Source organism: Mizuhopecten yessoensis, unplaced genomic scaffold (assembly GCF_002113885.1).
Source record: "Mizuhopecten yessoensis strain PY_sf001 unplaced genomic scaffold, ASM211388v2 scaffold2401, whole genome shotgun sequence".
NCBI classification, from domain to species: Eukaryota; Metazoa; Mollusca; class Bivalvia; order Pectinida; family Pectinidae; genus Mizuhopecten; species Mizuhopecten yessoensis.
In genome coordinates this window covers 548,587-566,814 of record NW_018404528.1, presented here as the reverse complement: position 1 = coordinate 566,814, position 18,228 = coordinate 548,587, and the positions used below count along the sequence as shown (strand labels likewise).

At 40.9% G+C, this 18,228-nt stretch overlaps 1 protein-coding gene across 1 annotated transcript in view; it reads left to right on the top strand.

Annotated features, from left to right (window-relative positions):
• The window catches only part of LOC110445893, a 47,980-nt gene that overhangs the window by 10,256 nt on the left and 19,496 nt on the right, over positions 1 to 18,228 (top strand). Inside the window, exons 3-11 of the mRNA XM_021490742.1 lie at positions 5,894 to 6,033; positions 12,010 to 12,132; positions 13,019 to 13,328; positions 13,736 to 14,387; positions 15,240 to 15,379; positions 15,908 to 16,146; positions 16,439 to 16,577; positions 17,193 to 17,447; positions 17,809 to 18,057. Of these exons, the coding sequence (XP_021346417.1) occupies positions 5,894 to 6,033; positions 12,010 to 12,132; positions 13,019 to 13,328; positions 13,736 to 14,387; positions 15,240 to 15,379; positions 15,908 to 16,146; positions 16,439 to 16,577; positions 17,193 to 17,447; positions 17,809 to 18,057 (2,247 nt within the window). The remainder of the gene's footprint in view (positions 1 to 5,893; positions 6,034 to 12,009; positions 12,133 to 13,018; positions 13,329 to 13,735; positions 14,388 to 15,239; positions 15,380 to 15,907; positions 16,147 to 16,438; positions 16,578 to 17,192; positions 17,448 to 17,808; positions 18,058 to 18,228) is intronic.

Sequence of the window (18,228 nt, the reverse complement as noted above, 5' to 3'; positions counted from 1 at the left end):
TGATGTTTTAGTCCCCGAGGTTTGCTGTAGCCTCGATGGCCACAGTTATCTCTCCTTGGTATTGGTACGTAGACTCTGCTGGTGATGTTTTAGTCCCCGAGGTTTGCTGTAGCCTCGATGGCCACAGTTATCTCTCCTTGGTATTGGTACGTAGACTCTGCTGGTGATGTTTTAGTCTCCGAGGTTTGCTGTAGCCTCGATGGCCACAGTTATCTCTCCTTGGTATTGTTACGTAGACTCTGCTGGTGATGTTTTAGTACCCGAGGTTTGCTGTAGCCTCGATGGCCACAATCATCTCTTTTGAGAAGTGGACTGGTTCATACTATATACACATTATATAGGGATTGAACGGATTTTTTTATGTACATTGCGCTCCACAGGATATGTAGATTAGCTACTGCTGTTCATTGCCGCAATTTACATTAAAAATAATCCATCCGATTCATATAATTACGTTACGATGAACTTCAATATTCCTTTCATTTTTGAAAGATATTTTTTATGTTTTTTACGTATTAAACACCGCATATTATATATTTTAAAAAGTTTATATCCGCACTATTTCAAATAATCGGTCACCATAGTAACCATCCAGGGCTCTTGTCGGCCGAGCACCAGTCGGCAGTAGGCACTTGTATGTACTGTTTACCAAAAACCCTGCAGATGTAAATGGTGATAAGTTGATAGATGAAGTGCCCTGTGCCATTAAAAGTTGTCTGAGTTTAATGTGCAAGTTGATGTCACGGGGATTACCCAGACGGATGTTTGGGTGTTAGAAAGTTTGTAACCACGAGGAACCGATTGCGAGTCGGAAGTCAGTATTTAATATGACAATGTTTTTAGTATTTTGTTTAGTTTTAATTTAGAAAGAATAATAATGATAGTACAAGGCTGCACCATTCATGATTTTTGTAATGTTTATTATTTCTCGCAACTACGTTATCTCGGAGAAGGGGAGATAACTATTCTCAGAAACGGAACCTTGCGTAGTAATATGAAGTTGTCATTGTGTGTGAAATCAGCTGACTGTTTGCACGATAATCGTTGTATTCATGGTCTAATGTCAGTTGTTTGCAGTTGGTACATTCATGTACGGAACAAACATCAAGAATGTAAATATATTCAATTTAATTTAAAACTAACCAGTACTTCTCTTAATTTTTAAATCCATGAGCTCTGAATGAGTTTGACCCACCTATCCCTCTATTGCAGTTCAGACCAAGGCCAAAGTGATAAGTATAGTTGTTAAAATTACAATTTGATAATTATATATCGTGTATGAGGATTGTTTGTTGGGGTATGCATGTACAATTTAAAGACAAGCCCAAGTGAGTATTACGTATATCGGAATACATCACACTGTCCAAAGTGTACGTATGTTCGGAATAAGTGGTATCTGGGTAAATTGACCGGGAAATGTATATGCCACACATACCGCCGTCATTCGCTATTGCATGTTAGCTTAGACACCTCCTCCTCCTTGTCGTCGTCCTCGTCGTCACATATCCAGGCAGGTACCAGGAATTTCAATTATGCCCCTTTGATTTGCTTGTAGTATTACCTTACTATGTCAGGAGAATATCAACCAATCAGAAGTGAGGTCGGAATGGAAGACGTACCTTTGACCTTATAAAACCTGACATACATGTATAAGTGTCATCTTTAATTTCGACTGAGCATTGATATCAAACGAACGTAAACCATACCTTGTAAAACTCCATACATAAATGTAGATAAATAGCGTCGAGAAAGTGACAACCAATCATAAACAAGAGAGAGCTCGTGGATTCCACTCTCCCCCAAACTCTGCGTGACAACTGCTGTTAAACAAGCACATATCGAGTGTTGATGAAATCTGTTCATATTAAGGGACGTTTTGCCCGGATTGCGTTAACCAATACAAGCTATAAGAAGTACCCGGGGCCGTAGCCTACTAAATACAGGAATGTGCAGTTTCTACTTTGTAACAGTGCCGAACTTCGCCGGAGCATTGCCATAGCAACTACGTTATCTGTTTGACTGACATCACTATTTGTTCATGAGTTTCTTGTATGGAAAGTGATTTTTGACAGACAGACAATTGAAAACAGTGTTAGACAATGTAAAACGAAGGATAACGAGGGACAACGAGCCACATGATATTGATATTGACTTAGTACATTTGTACGTAACGAGCGACAACGAGCCAGATGACATTGTTATTGTGTTAGTACATTAGTACGTAACGAGGCACAACGAGTCAGATGACATTGATATTGTGTTCGTCCATTTGTTTGTAACGAGGGACAACGAGCCAGCTGACACTGATATTGTGTTAGTACATTATTACGTAACGTGGGACAACTAGCCAGATGACATTGATATTGCGTTCGTACATTAGTACGTAACGAGGCACAACGAGTCAGATGACATTGATATTGTGTTCGTACCTTAGTACGTAACGAGGGACAACGGGCCAGATGACATTGATATTGTGTTAGTACATTTGTACGTAACGAGGGACAACGACCCAGATGCCATTGATATTGTGTTAGTACAGTAGTCCGTAACGAGGGACAACGAGCCAGATGACATTGATATTGTGTTCGTACATTTGTTTGTAACGAGGGACAACGAGCCAGCTGACATTGATATTGTGTTCGTACATTAGTACGTATGATAACAGTTGATTTCCCTTTGCATCACATGTCAGACAGTGGTGTCCCTGACACTGTGTATACGGGCCTATTACGACAGAGATAGTAAAACAGACACTACTGTTGACGTCAGAAGGTGCGCTATGTGGTGACAGCCGTTTGTTAAAACACTCAATTCCCGACAGACATACATGTAGTGCCAGTCAGCACACTATACTCTGTTGTAACCTTGAATCTAGTGTCAATATTAGATATAAGATTATTTAGTTAAAGCAAATTGCTTTTCTTAAAAATAAAACAAGCAACAGGAAGGGCACGTAACAGTTTGGGTGAAGGTAATGTCCCTGTCCCGCCCCAAACAAACACTAGATAGTTCCACTGTAATATTTCACACATACAAAAACCCAACATCCCCCTTCCCCCACCCCCTTAATTAAGTCTTAGATATTATTTTAGTGGAATTGGGCCGAGGTACTACAGTTGGTCATTCAGCTGAGTTGGTTAGAGAGGCTTTTTGTGATCGTAGGTCCAGGGTTTTGAATTATCGTCTGGCTTTTCTCATCTTTATTGTTTTATTCATAAAAGTTACACAAGATTATTACAGTTATTACCATGCTGTTAAAAAGTTTCCAATTAAGAGGTATAGTTACTAGCAGTGGTACGGGGATACTTAAGTGTCAATGTCCTGGTAAGTGTTTCCTGAACTTTCTAGGGTTAATTACTGAACCGTTTAATCTCTTAGCCAACTACTACACTGTCAGTTACCTCTATTGCCTTCCATTTGAGGGTTTATTTTATTTCACATATTTACGTGTAATATTTTTTTATGATCATCAGATGATTGGTTGTTTAAATCGCCTGTAGTGCGTGGATCGCCGTCCGTCATGCAGTCAATCAGTTTGTGCTTCCTATTTCTCAGAACCTACCTACGTTGTCATGATGTAAAACATCCTGCTACATTAAGCAGGTGGTCATGCTTATATCAGCTAGATTCATTGCCGCCGGGGCATTAAGGTACACCACAGGTGTATGTGTTTTATACGCATAAACTGAAGCCTGTTACTTTTCAGGTATTTCATTATATAACTGACCCTTTCATGGCAACTACAAGACTAAATCAACACTCCTTCCGATGGTCAGAAATTATCCCCTATTCCAACAGCAAATTTAATCACAACTATCATCGACCCAATCCACAACGCCATCCTTAAACCAAACCCAAAAAAACTCCCTTTACATCGACCCTAATCAAACCGTAACCGCATTCTGCAACTCCAACTTATACCGAAACCCAAACCGTTTCTTAACCGCATTCCCGAATCCTTACTTTACCCAACCTCTTATTTCCAAATCCTCATTTCGAACACCAAACTTCATCCCATCTCCATCATCGACCCATTCCCCAACACCAACCTTATTGAGGTAATAAAACATCCAGCTCTAAGGGAGGGTCAGTGACATCCAACATGACAGTTACATTGTATGACGTGCGAATAGTGATAACGTCAACAAGCGGGCAGTGGCATTCATGGCTGATATGAATGCCATCTTAACTTTGTAGGTTTGTATAGACTTAGTAGTACAATGGAGAGGTAAATATACAATTCACATTTAAACTTGCGTCGTACATTTGTAGCTAGGGCGATTGTTATCAAACTGTGTCAGGTTAGTCTCTTGTGTTGTTGTGAAGTGACTTTAAAATACTGGTACTATAATGTTACTTTTCTTTTTCCCTTCGTTGACATTCTTGCGTCACAGTGTTCTGGTACGGATGCATGTATTGTAACATACACACGTTATCTACCTACGGTGTGGGAGTGAACCAATCCCAACCACCAGTAAGTTTAATGACACTATTTGTTTTGTAATAATCAAAGCCTGCAGATACAAAATAGATAGAATACCGACTGCCACAACAGGTGATCAAGGTGATTTTGAAAGTCCAATTAAAAACCTGTACTCCTGCATGTACCTTTCCGTAGCTTTATGAATGACGTCATGTCCTGACGAGTGCGTACAGGCTGCTTGCCCTCTGGCATCGCTTTATATATAATTGTAAATCACTGTAGCTAGGATAATTTAAGGACGGTTTAAAAAAAAGGTATTACCAAGTGAATAATAAACGCGTTAAACTAGAACAAACACAATGTATCGATATACATCTGTATATCTGCATTAACATTTTTAATTAAAAAAACAATGTGCTCACTTCTTCTTCTTTCTAGTAATTATTTTAGATGCATGTGAATCTATGAAATGAAATATTAAAGATGATTCATTGATATTTTCATTTCGAATTTATTCGTCATAAAGCTGTTTTTAAAAAGGAAAGGTGAAATCTTAAAATAAAATAGAAATATTCCTGTGAAAGTCGTCGGGACATTTAAATATTTCCAGCGCTATGGTACGCAGTGGTTGGATGTTTCCTAGTGCAAAATATATTGTCGAAAGGCCTCACCTTGTTGTGATTCACCGCAGTACAAACAGCGACTGTCGGCATGCACGTATTGGCAGGTGTACTTAAATACTCGACGTCTGCATGAAAAAACAGATTGCATAATTTAAACATAAACATCTGTAGATGGCGAAAAAGGCAATTCGATTTATGGTTTAAAAGAAGCTGCATATTACGCCAGTACTGCTAGCCTACAACGACCAGGTACAGCAACGCTGTTATCGGAAACATGACCTGTTTAATTTTGCCAAAACTTTTCTTTGGTGACAGTTCCCAAAGTTTGGAGAATCGCAAAAGGATCAGCGAATTATATATTTGATATATATTTCCTTGTTTTACAAGATATTAATAAACGAAATGTTATTAATGGAATTGTTTTAACATTATATGCTAGATTTACAGGTAAACAGTCGGTGATCGGAATAACAAGGTTCCTTTCTACTTTGTCTCTCTATTCGAAATGTAAATAAAGTATTGAAAATCATTTGAAGACAAAGAGACAGTATATCAAATAAGAAATACATTAGTATGATACAGAAATTTAGGGATGGGGCTATTTCATAGCGTAGATTCACCTTAATATTTTGTTTTTCTCCGACTAGTGCCGTTTTCGCTTCATATGTAGGACAACGACAAAGCAATATTTTGGAAGCCATAAAGCCACGGGCCGCTTGGTCCTCTTCAGAAACCTCAGATATTATTTGGGCTGTGTTTTAAGATTTGTCGGCTGTATATATACCGCAGTAAACACTGAATATGTTCCAGTTTTAACAATGTGTAACATTTACTGTGTAATTTACAGATTTCTATGGGTGGTAAGATTGAGCTGTACGAATCAGAAGATTTCCAAGGCAACAAACTACAGCTCGGAGACGACTGCACGTGCATCCAGTTGAAAGGTTTGGAGGATGTTCGTTCGGTCAAGGTCATCGGCAAGGATGTGTAAGTATGACGGGCATACCCAATATTATGTGATAAGTCAAATATCGCAAAACAATATAAACCAACACTACAGCTAAACCCTTGAAGGTTCCGAGAAATACTAGGCCTGCTGTGTCCTACTGCCTGATCGTAAGAGGCGACTAATGTGAGTCCTGCGGAATCGGAGTGGCTTCTTCCATGTCTTATATATAGGGGACATTGAAGAAGTCAAGAATAGGCCTTCTGTATCCAACTGCGTATGTATCGTAAAAAGCGACTATTGTGGAGGAGACCAACAATGATCTGCTGCCCCCATTGCTGCCCCCACTGCCCCCATTGCTGCTCCCATTGCTGCCTTGCTGCCCCCATTGCTGCCCCCATTGCTCCCCCATTGCTGCCTTGCTGCCCCCATTGCTGCCCCCATTGCTGCAACACTTTCCTATGATTCCTGCCTTTTTTTCTATTTATTTTCTCTTTCAGTCGGTGCCTCCTTATGCACCCGTCCTTATATAATCCAGGCTGTTGTGTCTCCCTAGGCACCAGCCCTCATATGACCCTGGCTGTTGTGTCACCCTAGGCACCAGCCCTCATATGACCCTGGCTGTTGTGTCTCCCTAGCCACCAGCCCTCATATGACCCTGGTTGGTGTGTCTCCCTAGGCACCAGCCCTCATATGACCCTGGCTGTTGTGTTTCCCTATGCACCAGCCCTCACATGACCCTGGCTGTTGGGTCTCCCTAGGCACCAGCCCTCACATGACCCCGTCTGTTGTGTCTCCCTAGTTACCAGCCCTCACATGACCCTGTCTGTTGCCAGGAATTAAAAACACACAAACAAACACTACACCCTGGCTGTTGTGTCTCCCTAGGCACCAAGCCTCATATGACACTGGTTGTTGTGTCTCCTTAGGCACCAGCCCTCACATGACCCTGGCTGTTGTGACTCCCTAGGCACCAGCCCTCACATGACCCCGTCTGTTGTGTCTCCCTAGTTACCAGCCCTCACATGACCCTGTCTGTTGCCAGGAATTAAAAACACACAAACAAACACTACACCCTGGCTGTTGTGTCTCCCTAGGCACCCGCTCACATATGACCCTGGTTGTTGTGTCTTCCTAGGCACCCGTCCTCATATGACCCTGGCTGTTGTGTCTCCCTAAGCACCAGCCCTCATATGACCCTGGCTGTTGTGTCTCCTTAGCCCCAAGCCCTCATATGACCCTGGTTGGTGTGTCACCCTAGGCACCAGCCCTCATATGCCCCTGGCTGTTGTGTCTCCCTAGCCACCAGCCCTCAGATGACCCTGGTTGGTGTGTCTCCCTAGGCCCCAGCCCTCATATGGCCCTGGTTGTTGTGTCTCCCTAGTCACCAGCCCTCATATGGCCCTGGCTGTTGTGTCTCCCTAGGCACCCGCCCTTATATGATCATGGCTGTTGTGTCTCCCTTGGTTCCCGCCCTCACATGACCCTGGCTGTTGTGTCTCCCTAGGTACCAGCCCTCACATGACCCTGGCTGTTGGGTCTCCCTAGGCACCAGCCCTCACATGACCCTTGCTGTTGTGTCTCCCTAGGCACCAGCCCTAATATGACCCTGGCTGTTGTGTCTCCCTAGCCACCAGCCCTCATATGCCCCTGGCTGTTGTGTCTCCCTAGCCACCAGCCCTCATATGCCCCTGGCTGTTGTGTATCCCTAGGCACCCGTCCTTATATGATCATGGCTGTTGTGTCTCCCTTGGTTCCCACCCTCATATGACCCTGGCTGTTGTGTCTCCTTAGGCACCCGTCCTTATATGACCCTGGCTGTTGTATCTCCCTAGCCACCAGCCCTCATATGCCCCTGGCTGTTGTGTATCCCTAGGCACCCGTCCTTATATGATCATGACTGTTGTGTCTCCCTTGGTTCCCACCCTCATATGACCCTGGCTGTTGTGTCTCCTTAGCCCCAAGCCCTCATATGACCCTGGTTGGTGTGTCACCCTAGGCACCAGCCCTCATATGCCCCTGGCTGTTGTGTCTCCCTAGGCACCAAGCCTCATATGACACTGGTTGTTGTGTCTCCTTAGGCACCAGCCCTCATATGACCCCGTCTGTTGTGTCTCCCTAGTTACCAGCCCTATCATGACCCTGGCTATTGTGTCTCCCTAGGCACCAGCCCTCACATGACCCTTGCTGTTGTGTCTCCCTAGGCACCAGCCCTAATATGACCCTGGCTGTTGTGTCTCCCTAGGCACCAGCCCTCATATGACCCCGTCTGTTGTGTCTCCCTAGTTACCAGCCCTCACATGACCCTGGCTGTTGCCAGGAATTAAAAACACACAAACAAACACTACAACACAACAACTCAAAAATCAAAGTCGCTTTACATGTATTTAATATTAAAATGATATTATTACACATTACACAATTTTGCTCAGTCATTGGGTCATGACCGATCACGTGGAGATATTCCATGAGAGTATACATTGATGCCTTAATCCTATGGTTACACTGCTAATATAGTGTTTCTCGTGGAAAAGAATCAGTGAAAAGACCAGGAAAAGGAAAACCTATTTTCATTTTAATCGAAGCAGAAGCCAAACCCAGTAAGCGTTTTCCCTTCATAGTTGATTTAGTACACGTTGCTGGAACGCACGGTCCAAATATTGAACCATCCATGTCTGAAGCGTTCCAAATCGTATGTAGACTAAAACAAAAGGCAAATACGTATACCGTTACAAACGTTTTTAGTTAAAACAGATTATTCATATTTTACATAACCATGCAAGAATAAAGTCTATATTCAAGGCTTCGGCCAACCCCTGGGGACTAAAAGTCCACCAATAGTGTCAACCATCTTGCTAAATGTACATAAAATAATCACTTGAAATGCCAAAAACGAGGCACCTATTTCCAAATGAAAGCCAATCAGAGTACAGGTGTTGCTGGTCATGACGTCCATCAGTGGTACTACAGGTCAGAATGTAAATGTATAAATTGTCTTGTTCAACCAGACTCTTGTTGTCTGACTGTAGACTATACCAGAATTAGTTTTTGTTTCAATACTGACGTCAAACATAGCGACGAGTTTGTTTCCAATGACGACAATTATTTGACGAAGGTCAATGTCTAGTGCCATTCTAGAGCAAGACAAACTGTAGCAACGCTTCTATGTGAAATGTTCAGTAAAAAAACATGAATTGTGTACCGGAATGTTAAGACATTGATTGTGTTTGTTATTAAACATAGGCCCTAATGAAATATATAAGATTCCATTTATTTCCAATTGGCCAGAAGTGATGGTATGTGAAAGGGATTCCTTGAAGTACGTGAAACTGCTTTGAGTTATGTAAATTTCCGATATAGGATCATTATTGATCCTCAGTACTGGTCTCAGATAGGATATAACAATAAAAAATATTTCAATAGTGCGAAAAAATCTCAGCAGAAAACCGTTCGCTTATTTTGCAGACTCCTATCTGGAAGTAAGCACACAAGGACGTGCACAGGGGTCTCAATTGGTAACACTGAGTACAGCAATCGGTACCTGCTTTCACTATCAAGGCAACACATGATAGGCTATTCCACATAGAATCACCTCTCCATATATATTATTATCACAAACTTTGAGCTAATATTTGTTTAGATATATTTATTTTTTTTGCTTTCCAACATCCCATTTATGATTTAATTTCAAAACATCGTGTGACACAGGAATCGATTCTTTTGTAGAAAACTTACCATTTATTTCATCATTATTAGCTCATCATGTATAAAGAACATAAATGTGACATCGCCGAGTGTTGACAAACTAAACCCTCGAGACAGTAACACATACAGCCACTACATAAACTGATACTGTATGTTACAGGTCATACTGGGTATCCGGTGGGGGTCTATTCACTGTTAAACGTGGTATAAGGATGTACTTAAGTTGTGTATTTTAGCGCCCAGTTTGAAGGGTAAAGCACAGAACAATCGATTCCCGTAGGAAAAGCCACTTTGGCGAGATAACTCTACAACATTAATCTATAACCCGTATCTAGAAAGTGGGACCCCAGAGTTGTCACTGTTAAATACATCCACCAGTTCAGCGTCTTTTATTTCAGTTTAAACACTATTTTATTCAAGTCAGTATCAACATGTACAATTACAAAGACATTTGATTGTGATAATTGGAAAACAAGTACGATGTACTTACGTACTTGTACTAACACAAAGTCATTCTCATCGTCTGTAACAAGAGTTGCTGATAATACATGTATGCCTGCACAGTAATTGTCTGAATACTGTTGAGAATAAAATATAGATCATGATATAAGATGAAAAGTTATAAAGTAACTGATGTAATTTTGTAGGAACTCCGTTTTAGTCTCTTATTCAGCGTAAATATTTAGATATAATATATATAAACTTTATTTATTTTACAAAGATAACGACAGGTTATAGTAGCTTATATTAATAAAACTTGAATATTTGAATGAACTGACCATGTTTAGAGATTGATATTTTAGGTCTAGTCTTACAGGTTTCTGTAAATTTTACTTTGTTTGGCTCTGTGTATCGCCTTACTGTTTGTATATCCAGTGATACATTTAAGTCCAAAGTTTCCCGACACAACAGGTAGACTTTTATCTTTAATCCGTTTTAGATTTAACTGTAGCGCGACCGGGCCACAATACTACCGCTGACCAGGACACTCAGCTAATGAGAGCGACAGTATATTTATCGGAGGTCCATTGTTCGAATCCTGATCTAATCCAGGGACATTAGGACACAATACTACCGCTGACCAGGACACTCAGCTGATGAGAGCGACAGTATATTTGTCGAAGGTCCATTGTTCGAATCCCGATCTAGTCCAGGGACATTAAGACACAATACTACCCCTGACCAGGGCACTCAGTTGATGAGAGCGACAGTATATTTGTCGAAGGTCCATTGTTCGAATCCCGATCTGGTCCAGGGACATTAAGACACAATACTACCCCTGACCAGGGCACTCAGTTGATGAGAGCGACAGTATATTTGTCGAAGGTCCATTGTTCGAATCCGGATCTGGTCCAGGGACATTTGCACACCCAGAGCACTGTTTCCAATACATAGTTATAGTTTTGGCAGGGACACGGGAATTCTAAATACTGAATACCAGGAAATGTTCGCCCTATCAAACTTTCACCCTTTTCCGTTAAGTTTATTTTTGCCCAGTTTTAAATTCGCCCTTCACTTTTAATGACTTTGTTTATCATGTTACTTGACAGCTCGCTGACAGGATAAGTTTGCCCACATTACGGAGGGCGAAAAGGGCGAAAATTAAAATGCAGCGAAAATTTCCCAGTATGTAGTACTTCAACTTAAGTTACAAACGACACGTATAGACTGTACAGGAACATCTTCCAAGCTACTGCATCAAAGGGGAAAACCCCATTATAGTCCAGGTAAAGAAAGGCTATGGAAAGTATGTGCATACAATACCATTGACGATGAGTTCCACAACATATACAAATGTAACCCTATGTTAGATGTACGAACTGAGATAAAAGTCGGGCAGACCAGACCTAGTGTGCATTTAATTTTACTCACGATACTGGAAAAGCTGTAAGAATCAGCTTTCCTTGTTAACTGGTGTCTATACTATTGTATGAAGGAATGTCGCATCCTTCGTTAGCCCACGAGAATGACCTCGCTCTCAGTACCGCGGTTATACAGAAATCCTCTAGTGATGATTGTAGAATCCGGTCAACTATTTCTTTTATTGTTGACACCAATGACAAATCTTTTGCAATGCTACAGGAACAGCAGGTGTGTTTTCTATCGTTATTTCAGATTTATTTTAAAAGATTGTTTTTATGAAGACTGTCTCTTTGCTCCTCCAGAAATGTTGTTTGTAAGGATAAGGTGGTGCAGTGCCTGAGGGCGATAAGAAGAAGACATTCATGTTTTTCGTTTCTATTCATACATAACATCATAATACCCTGGATAAAAATGAAACCATTTTTATGTATTTTTTGTCATTTTTGTAGATGGGGATTTTATAAAAACAAGGGTTTCCGAGAGCGCAGTTTTGAATTGGAGGAAGGAGATTACCCAAATCTAAGTGCTATAAAAGAAGAGCATGACGTCATCTCCTCTGTTAGACCGCTGTGGTGAGTTAATGTTCCAGATGGAATAAAGAAATAATACATAGGTACTGCTGTTACCTAAAGCTTTATTTTAAATAACACACATTTTCCCTACATTTTATTAGTTGGATAAGCCAATGAAAATGCGTGTTACGAGCAAGTTTAAATTATTAACACTTTAAAGATTTAAGACTTTTATTTCGATGAATATGTTGTTGTATGGACTTGTATGGACTTGAGAAAGTGATTCAACTTCGTTAGTATCGCCTTGTCAGCCTCATATTACTACACATCCACCGCAACACAATTCACAATTGATAGATACCCATCGTTGTCAATGCTATTCATAAAATGACAAATGAGAATGTATCAGTAAATACAGTGTAGCTAGTGTTGAGTGTATTTCACTGGAACATCATTTTACGTATATTTGTAAATGACGCAATTAATACCTAACATCACTGGGCGATATTGGACAACTTGGCCATCATTTGACAACCCCAATTTCTTAAACCCCTTATCTTACTAGAACATCATTTAATGTTTACAGAAACTCTAAAACAGTTCAAATTTATTTATCGATTTAAAATCATTGTATGTTAACAATAACTCTAATGCCCAGATACCTTAAAACACTAAACTCAGTATAACAGTGTACGTCAAAAGGCACGCTCAATACTTGTTGCTGGTTGGCGCTGGTCGGCGCAGTTTCGACTTCTGGTGAGGAGTCGACGTGTTAAACAATAGTGTTCTAAGCACGAGGAGATGAAACAGTTGTTAACAACATCTAGAAAAAATATCAAATCAACCATTGATGGTTTAAAGTAAGCAAAACAAAGTAGACCTTTATTGCACTACGTAGCCATTTCATCCCAACTGACACCAAGGTATCACTATAATCTCATTACAGGATGGAGATATCGGAGATAAATTTCATGCCCCATGGTGACAAGTACCATCAACAATACGCCGCCCTTGCGGCCTGGTTTCTTGGACCTAAGGGAGAGAACAAAGATATATTTACAGACTTAGCCAAATCGGCTGTTGAGGCCCACATAGACTTTCGGACGAACTACTATCCGACAGACAAACCCTACATCACTGACGACATTAAGACAGCTCGGGCTTACAGGAACGAAGTCAAGGAACTGAAAAATGAATTAATGAAGATGACAGAAGAACTAAAAGAAACTACTCCAAACCACAGTCTGCGATACGAGGTAACGTGTTTGAACTTTTTCAATATGTTGGTTACTTAAATTGCCCTATATGCAGATGACATGTAGATGAGAGATATATCACCAACATCTGATTTGTATGTACTACTGATGAACAGAGGCAGATTCAGTGCGAGAGGGTTCAAAATTGGGAAAATGGGGATATTTGTTTGACGGAAAATTCCACAAGATGACAGGGGTTGGGGAGGGATGGGGACCCTTAATGTACCCAACACTCTACCATCCCCGAAAGAAATGATTTCATATTATGGATCAGATGCTGTTGTTTCATAGCATCAATAAACCTTTAAAAACTTTCCTTTATTTTATAATCATCTGTTTATTGACTTTCACTCTATAGCTGTACATTATATATGACAATAAAACCCTCATTAACAATATGGCTGCAGGGTCACATGCTGTGGGACACCGCTATGCCCGCTAACCTCGGCTACATAGCCGCCCTACTGTACAACTCCAATAACGTAACGAGGGAGGCCAGTCCGGTCACAACCGGCATGGAAATCCAGGTCGGGAAACAGATATGTGAAATGCTCGGGTACAGCTTTGGGCAAAAACCAGAGCCATGGGGCCACCTCACGTGCGGCGGAAGTGTAGCCAACATTGAAGCCATGTGGTCTGCTCGAAACGTCAAATTCTATCCGGTCGCAATTAAAAAAGCTGTGACGTCAGAAGAAGCGTTAAAAGACGCGCTGAACTATGAAGTGTTTGTACCGAGACTTGACGCAAAACAAAAGTTAACTGGAGTTTGTTCTTGGGACCTACTGAACCTCGATATAGATGACATTATTCGTATTCCAGAAGATATGTCGAAGTTGGGGATTTCGAATGACGTTCTCGCAGATTGTTTGTCCAAGTACAGTTTACAGGCTTTGGGATTTTTTAAATTCGCACTTGTTCATGGACTTACTGAGGCACCCGTCGTTGTATCCCCGGCCTCCAATCATTACTCTTGGACAAAGGCAGCGACTCTACTGGGCATTGGATCCGAAAACCTGATCTCCGTGATGTTTGATAGGAATGCCCGGATGAGTATAGATGGTAAGTGGTGTGCGTGTTTATAATAAAATGCCCGGATGAGTATAGATGGTAAGTGGTGTGAGTGTTTATAATAAAATGCCCGGATGACTGAAAATAATGTTTTATATGAATACCCATACGTGTCTGAATGACAGAGGTGTAATGTTCAGTAGGGGTGCCCGGATGAATCAAAATTGAAGTGTCATGATGCTTTATATCAATGCCCGGATGGGTTCTAAATGGTAGAGGCATGCTGTTACCAAGATGCCCGGGTAAGTCTAAATGATGTTTTAAAAATGCCCGGCTGTGCCTAAGTGATGAGGTTGGGATATTTGAAGATGCTCAGATGTGTCTAAGTTGTATGGGTGTGATGTGTCTAAGTTGTATGGGTGTGATGTGTCTAAGTTGTATAGGTGTGATGTGTTTAAGTTGTATGGGTGTGATGTGTCTAAGTTGTATGGGTGTGATGTGTATAAGTTGTATGGGTGTGATGCGCCTAAGTTGTATGGGTGTGATATGTCTAAGTTGTATGGGTGCGATGTGTCTAAGTTGTATGGTTGTGATGTGTCTAAGTTGTAGGGGTGTGATGTGTCTAAGTTGTATGGGTGTGATGTGTCTAAGTTGTATGGGTGTGATGTGTGATAGGGATGCCTCGAATACGATTAAATCTCACCTATCGATTGATATATGCACACAAGGAATCATGCAACGCCATACTTATATCCCTTTTATCTAATTATTCTTTTTTCAAAAGAACTTAACATGTTCATCACTATATGTTCGTTTTTGTTCTATAACGACACCATTATACGTTTATCTTACCCGGACAAATGTCTCGCTTATGATCCTCAGCAATGTTTTGTTACGTTTAAGATTTAAGACAGATCCTCAATGGACTGCTGGAGAGACAGGTCCCCGTCATAGCAGTTGTTGTAGTGATCGGCACGACGGAACACGGGGCAGTTGACCCGCTCGCAAAGGTCATCAACCTGCGCAAGGAGTTCCGGGAAAAGGTAACAGTTTTGGTTCGGAAGCTCTCGTAAAATTGAGGTTGATCTCTCACAAGCAAAAAAACCTATTGATTTGGAGTTGATATTAGCATTAGCAATGCATTGTGCCTTTTAGAATGATATGGAAAACAATAAAAAGGAATTTCCTGAGACTCCACATAAATGCTTAAACAGTCGTGTCATTAAAATACACCCACCAGTGTACTACTTAAACTTCAGAACGGTAGTCTAGGTAACATAAACAAGGCAAGGAATGACATCTGTCTAATAAACATACTACATAATATACCGATATGTAGTTCATTCAATATATTTATGGTAACCGGTAATGGATCGACGACTCTTAAATAAATCTTATAATGGCAGCTAAGTTACCATTCTACAAAGATTACAGATATCATAAAGTTACTTTCGTATACAGCATTGACACCACACTTCTACGTGTTTCTTGCTGTCATCAACAAGTCATGTCCAGCTTTTCTGTAAAAGTGAATGTGCAGCAATATAAACGTTAACTTATTCTCATTTCAGGGTTTGAACTTTTGTGTCTGCGCAGACGCAGCATGGGGAGGCTATTTCACGTCCATGCTCCATTCCAAGACCACATCCCGTGCCACATTGATTAAGGATCACGGTGGATACATACCAGTATTTCCCCTCAGCCCCTACACCCGTAAGCAGCTTCTCCATCTCAAGTACGCAGACACCATCACACTGGACCCGCATAAATCTGGGTATTGTCCATATCCGGCCGGAGGTCTATGTTACAGGTATACAGTCCTTTTTTTCTTCTTTTTGTTAATTTCGGGGTTCAGATTAAGATATCAAAATAGGTTGTAACTTTACTTTGTTTATCTGCCTAGAACTAGTCGACTTCGTCCACACAATGCTTAAACGCTACTGGTAAATTCGTTGAGCTTCTCTTATTGTAAACCACATTCTACCAGAATCCAAAAAGAGTTGTATTGCTTTATTAAATTACTTGGAATCATAACTAGCAATGTGACATATTTTTTAGCTTAGACCAACCCCTTCTAATGTCATCTCTTACCACGATTACAGAAATGGCGCTATGAGAGGATTCGTTCAGATCGCAGCTTCCGTTATATACCAGGACGAAGCGGAACCGGATGTTGGCATGTACGGGGTGGAGGGGTCTAAACCCGGAGCGGCCGCTGCCGGAGTTTTATTGGCTCACAGGGTTTGTTGATCAAACAGTTGTTTTATCTATCTCCATTAACACAATCGAACTTTGAGATAAAATAAAGTTTGGTGTCTGAGGATCTTTCAAGTTTCTTTAGCAACCCTGTAGATTTGCGCACATGCATATAGATTTATGAAAAGAGATTCGATATTTACGAGAATATAGAATGCACTGGCGAAAATGAAACTGGAAATTAACTGCGCTTGATTACAGCAAAAAAATCCAAACTGAAATTTTGATGTCAATGAAAACATTGTAATTCTATCTCCGAATTTCCCAAACGATTATGTTCACAATCAAGCAAATGTTATTAATGTTATGAATTAACGGTCGCTGACGCGCGGTTTAAAAAAAAACAATTCAAAAATATGTGGTTCTAAACTAACATGCAACGAGAAAACATCATAAATAGCTTGTTTATATACAGAAATCGTGTAGTTTTCTTTCTAAATTCAGTCTAAGTATGTGCATACCTTCAAGCTTGAATGAAAGTCGATATAAAGAAGACCTTAAACGTTGAAATGATGTGACCAAACTATAACTTCGAAATCTTAAGTACATGTATTGTTCGAATTATCCGAGTTTCTACTGACGACTTTTGGACGGTTCTAGGTAATCGGACTTGATATGTACGGCTATGGACGGATATTGGGCCAATGCATGATGGGAGCTAAACTGTTCTACTGCGCATGGCTGACCATAGCTAATGACGACGACAATTTCGTGTGCGTTCCGATGAAGCCCCTTCCTAATGAGGAAGACTCGGGGATACCGATGTTTTCCTTCAAGAAGGACCGAGCTCTTCAGGCGGCACGGAGGTTCATTAACGATAAAATTAAGGGCATAAGCAACGAGCACCTCAAAAAGGTAAGCGAAACAGATAAATGTAGGTTATATTGTGTAATCACGGTCCTAACATTATGCTCTCAGCCTCCTAATATTGTAAGAATTTGCCCTCAAGTTTCTCACATTTCGTCCTAAAGCACTTGGTTATTTTTGCTTGCTTTCCTAACACTGTGTCATCCATTTTTAATGTTATGATCTCGCACTCCTGACAGTGCGCTCTATCGTTCCAAATATTTCTTCCTCGCGCTCCCAATAATTTGTCGCTCTTCTAGCAAAACCCCAAGCATCGTTATCTCATGATCAGCTTCCGTATAATGTGACCTTTCGTAGACGATAGTGAGGCGCTTTAAACAATATCCATATGTCTCCCTGTGTTATCTAGGACAGCGACGTGATGAAGTTCCTCAGTGAGATTGGGCCCGATGCACTCATCAACGCCTTCGCCGTCAACATCCGAGGAAATACTGATATTGACGTCACCAACCAGCTTAACTCGACCCTGTTCGACAAACTCTCACACACGAGTGTTAGCAAGAATGACGTCAAACGAGTACCTCTTATTCTAACCAAGTCTGAACTGAAGCATTCCGGAAAAGACAAGGCGGCAGCACAGTTTAAACGCAGACTCGGGGTAAGGCATTTTCACGTTATGTACCCCGGAATTATGAATTACGGTTGACGCTACGTTTCATATTTAACAATAAAACACGTTGTGTTTTGACGTAGAGAGAGCTTTGTTTCTTTATTGCATATTGAGAGACGAGGACCGACAGTCAATACTTTGAATCCTCATCTCGTCACG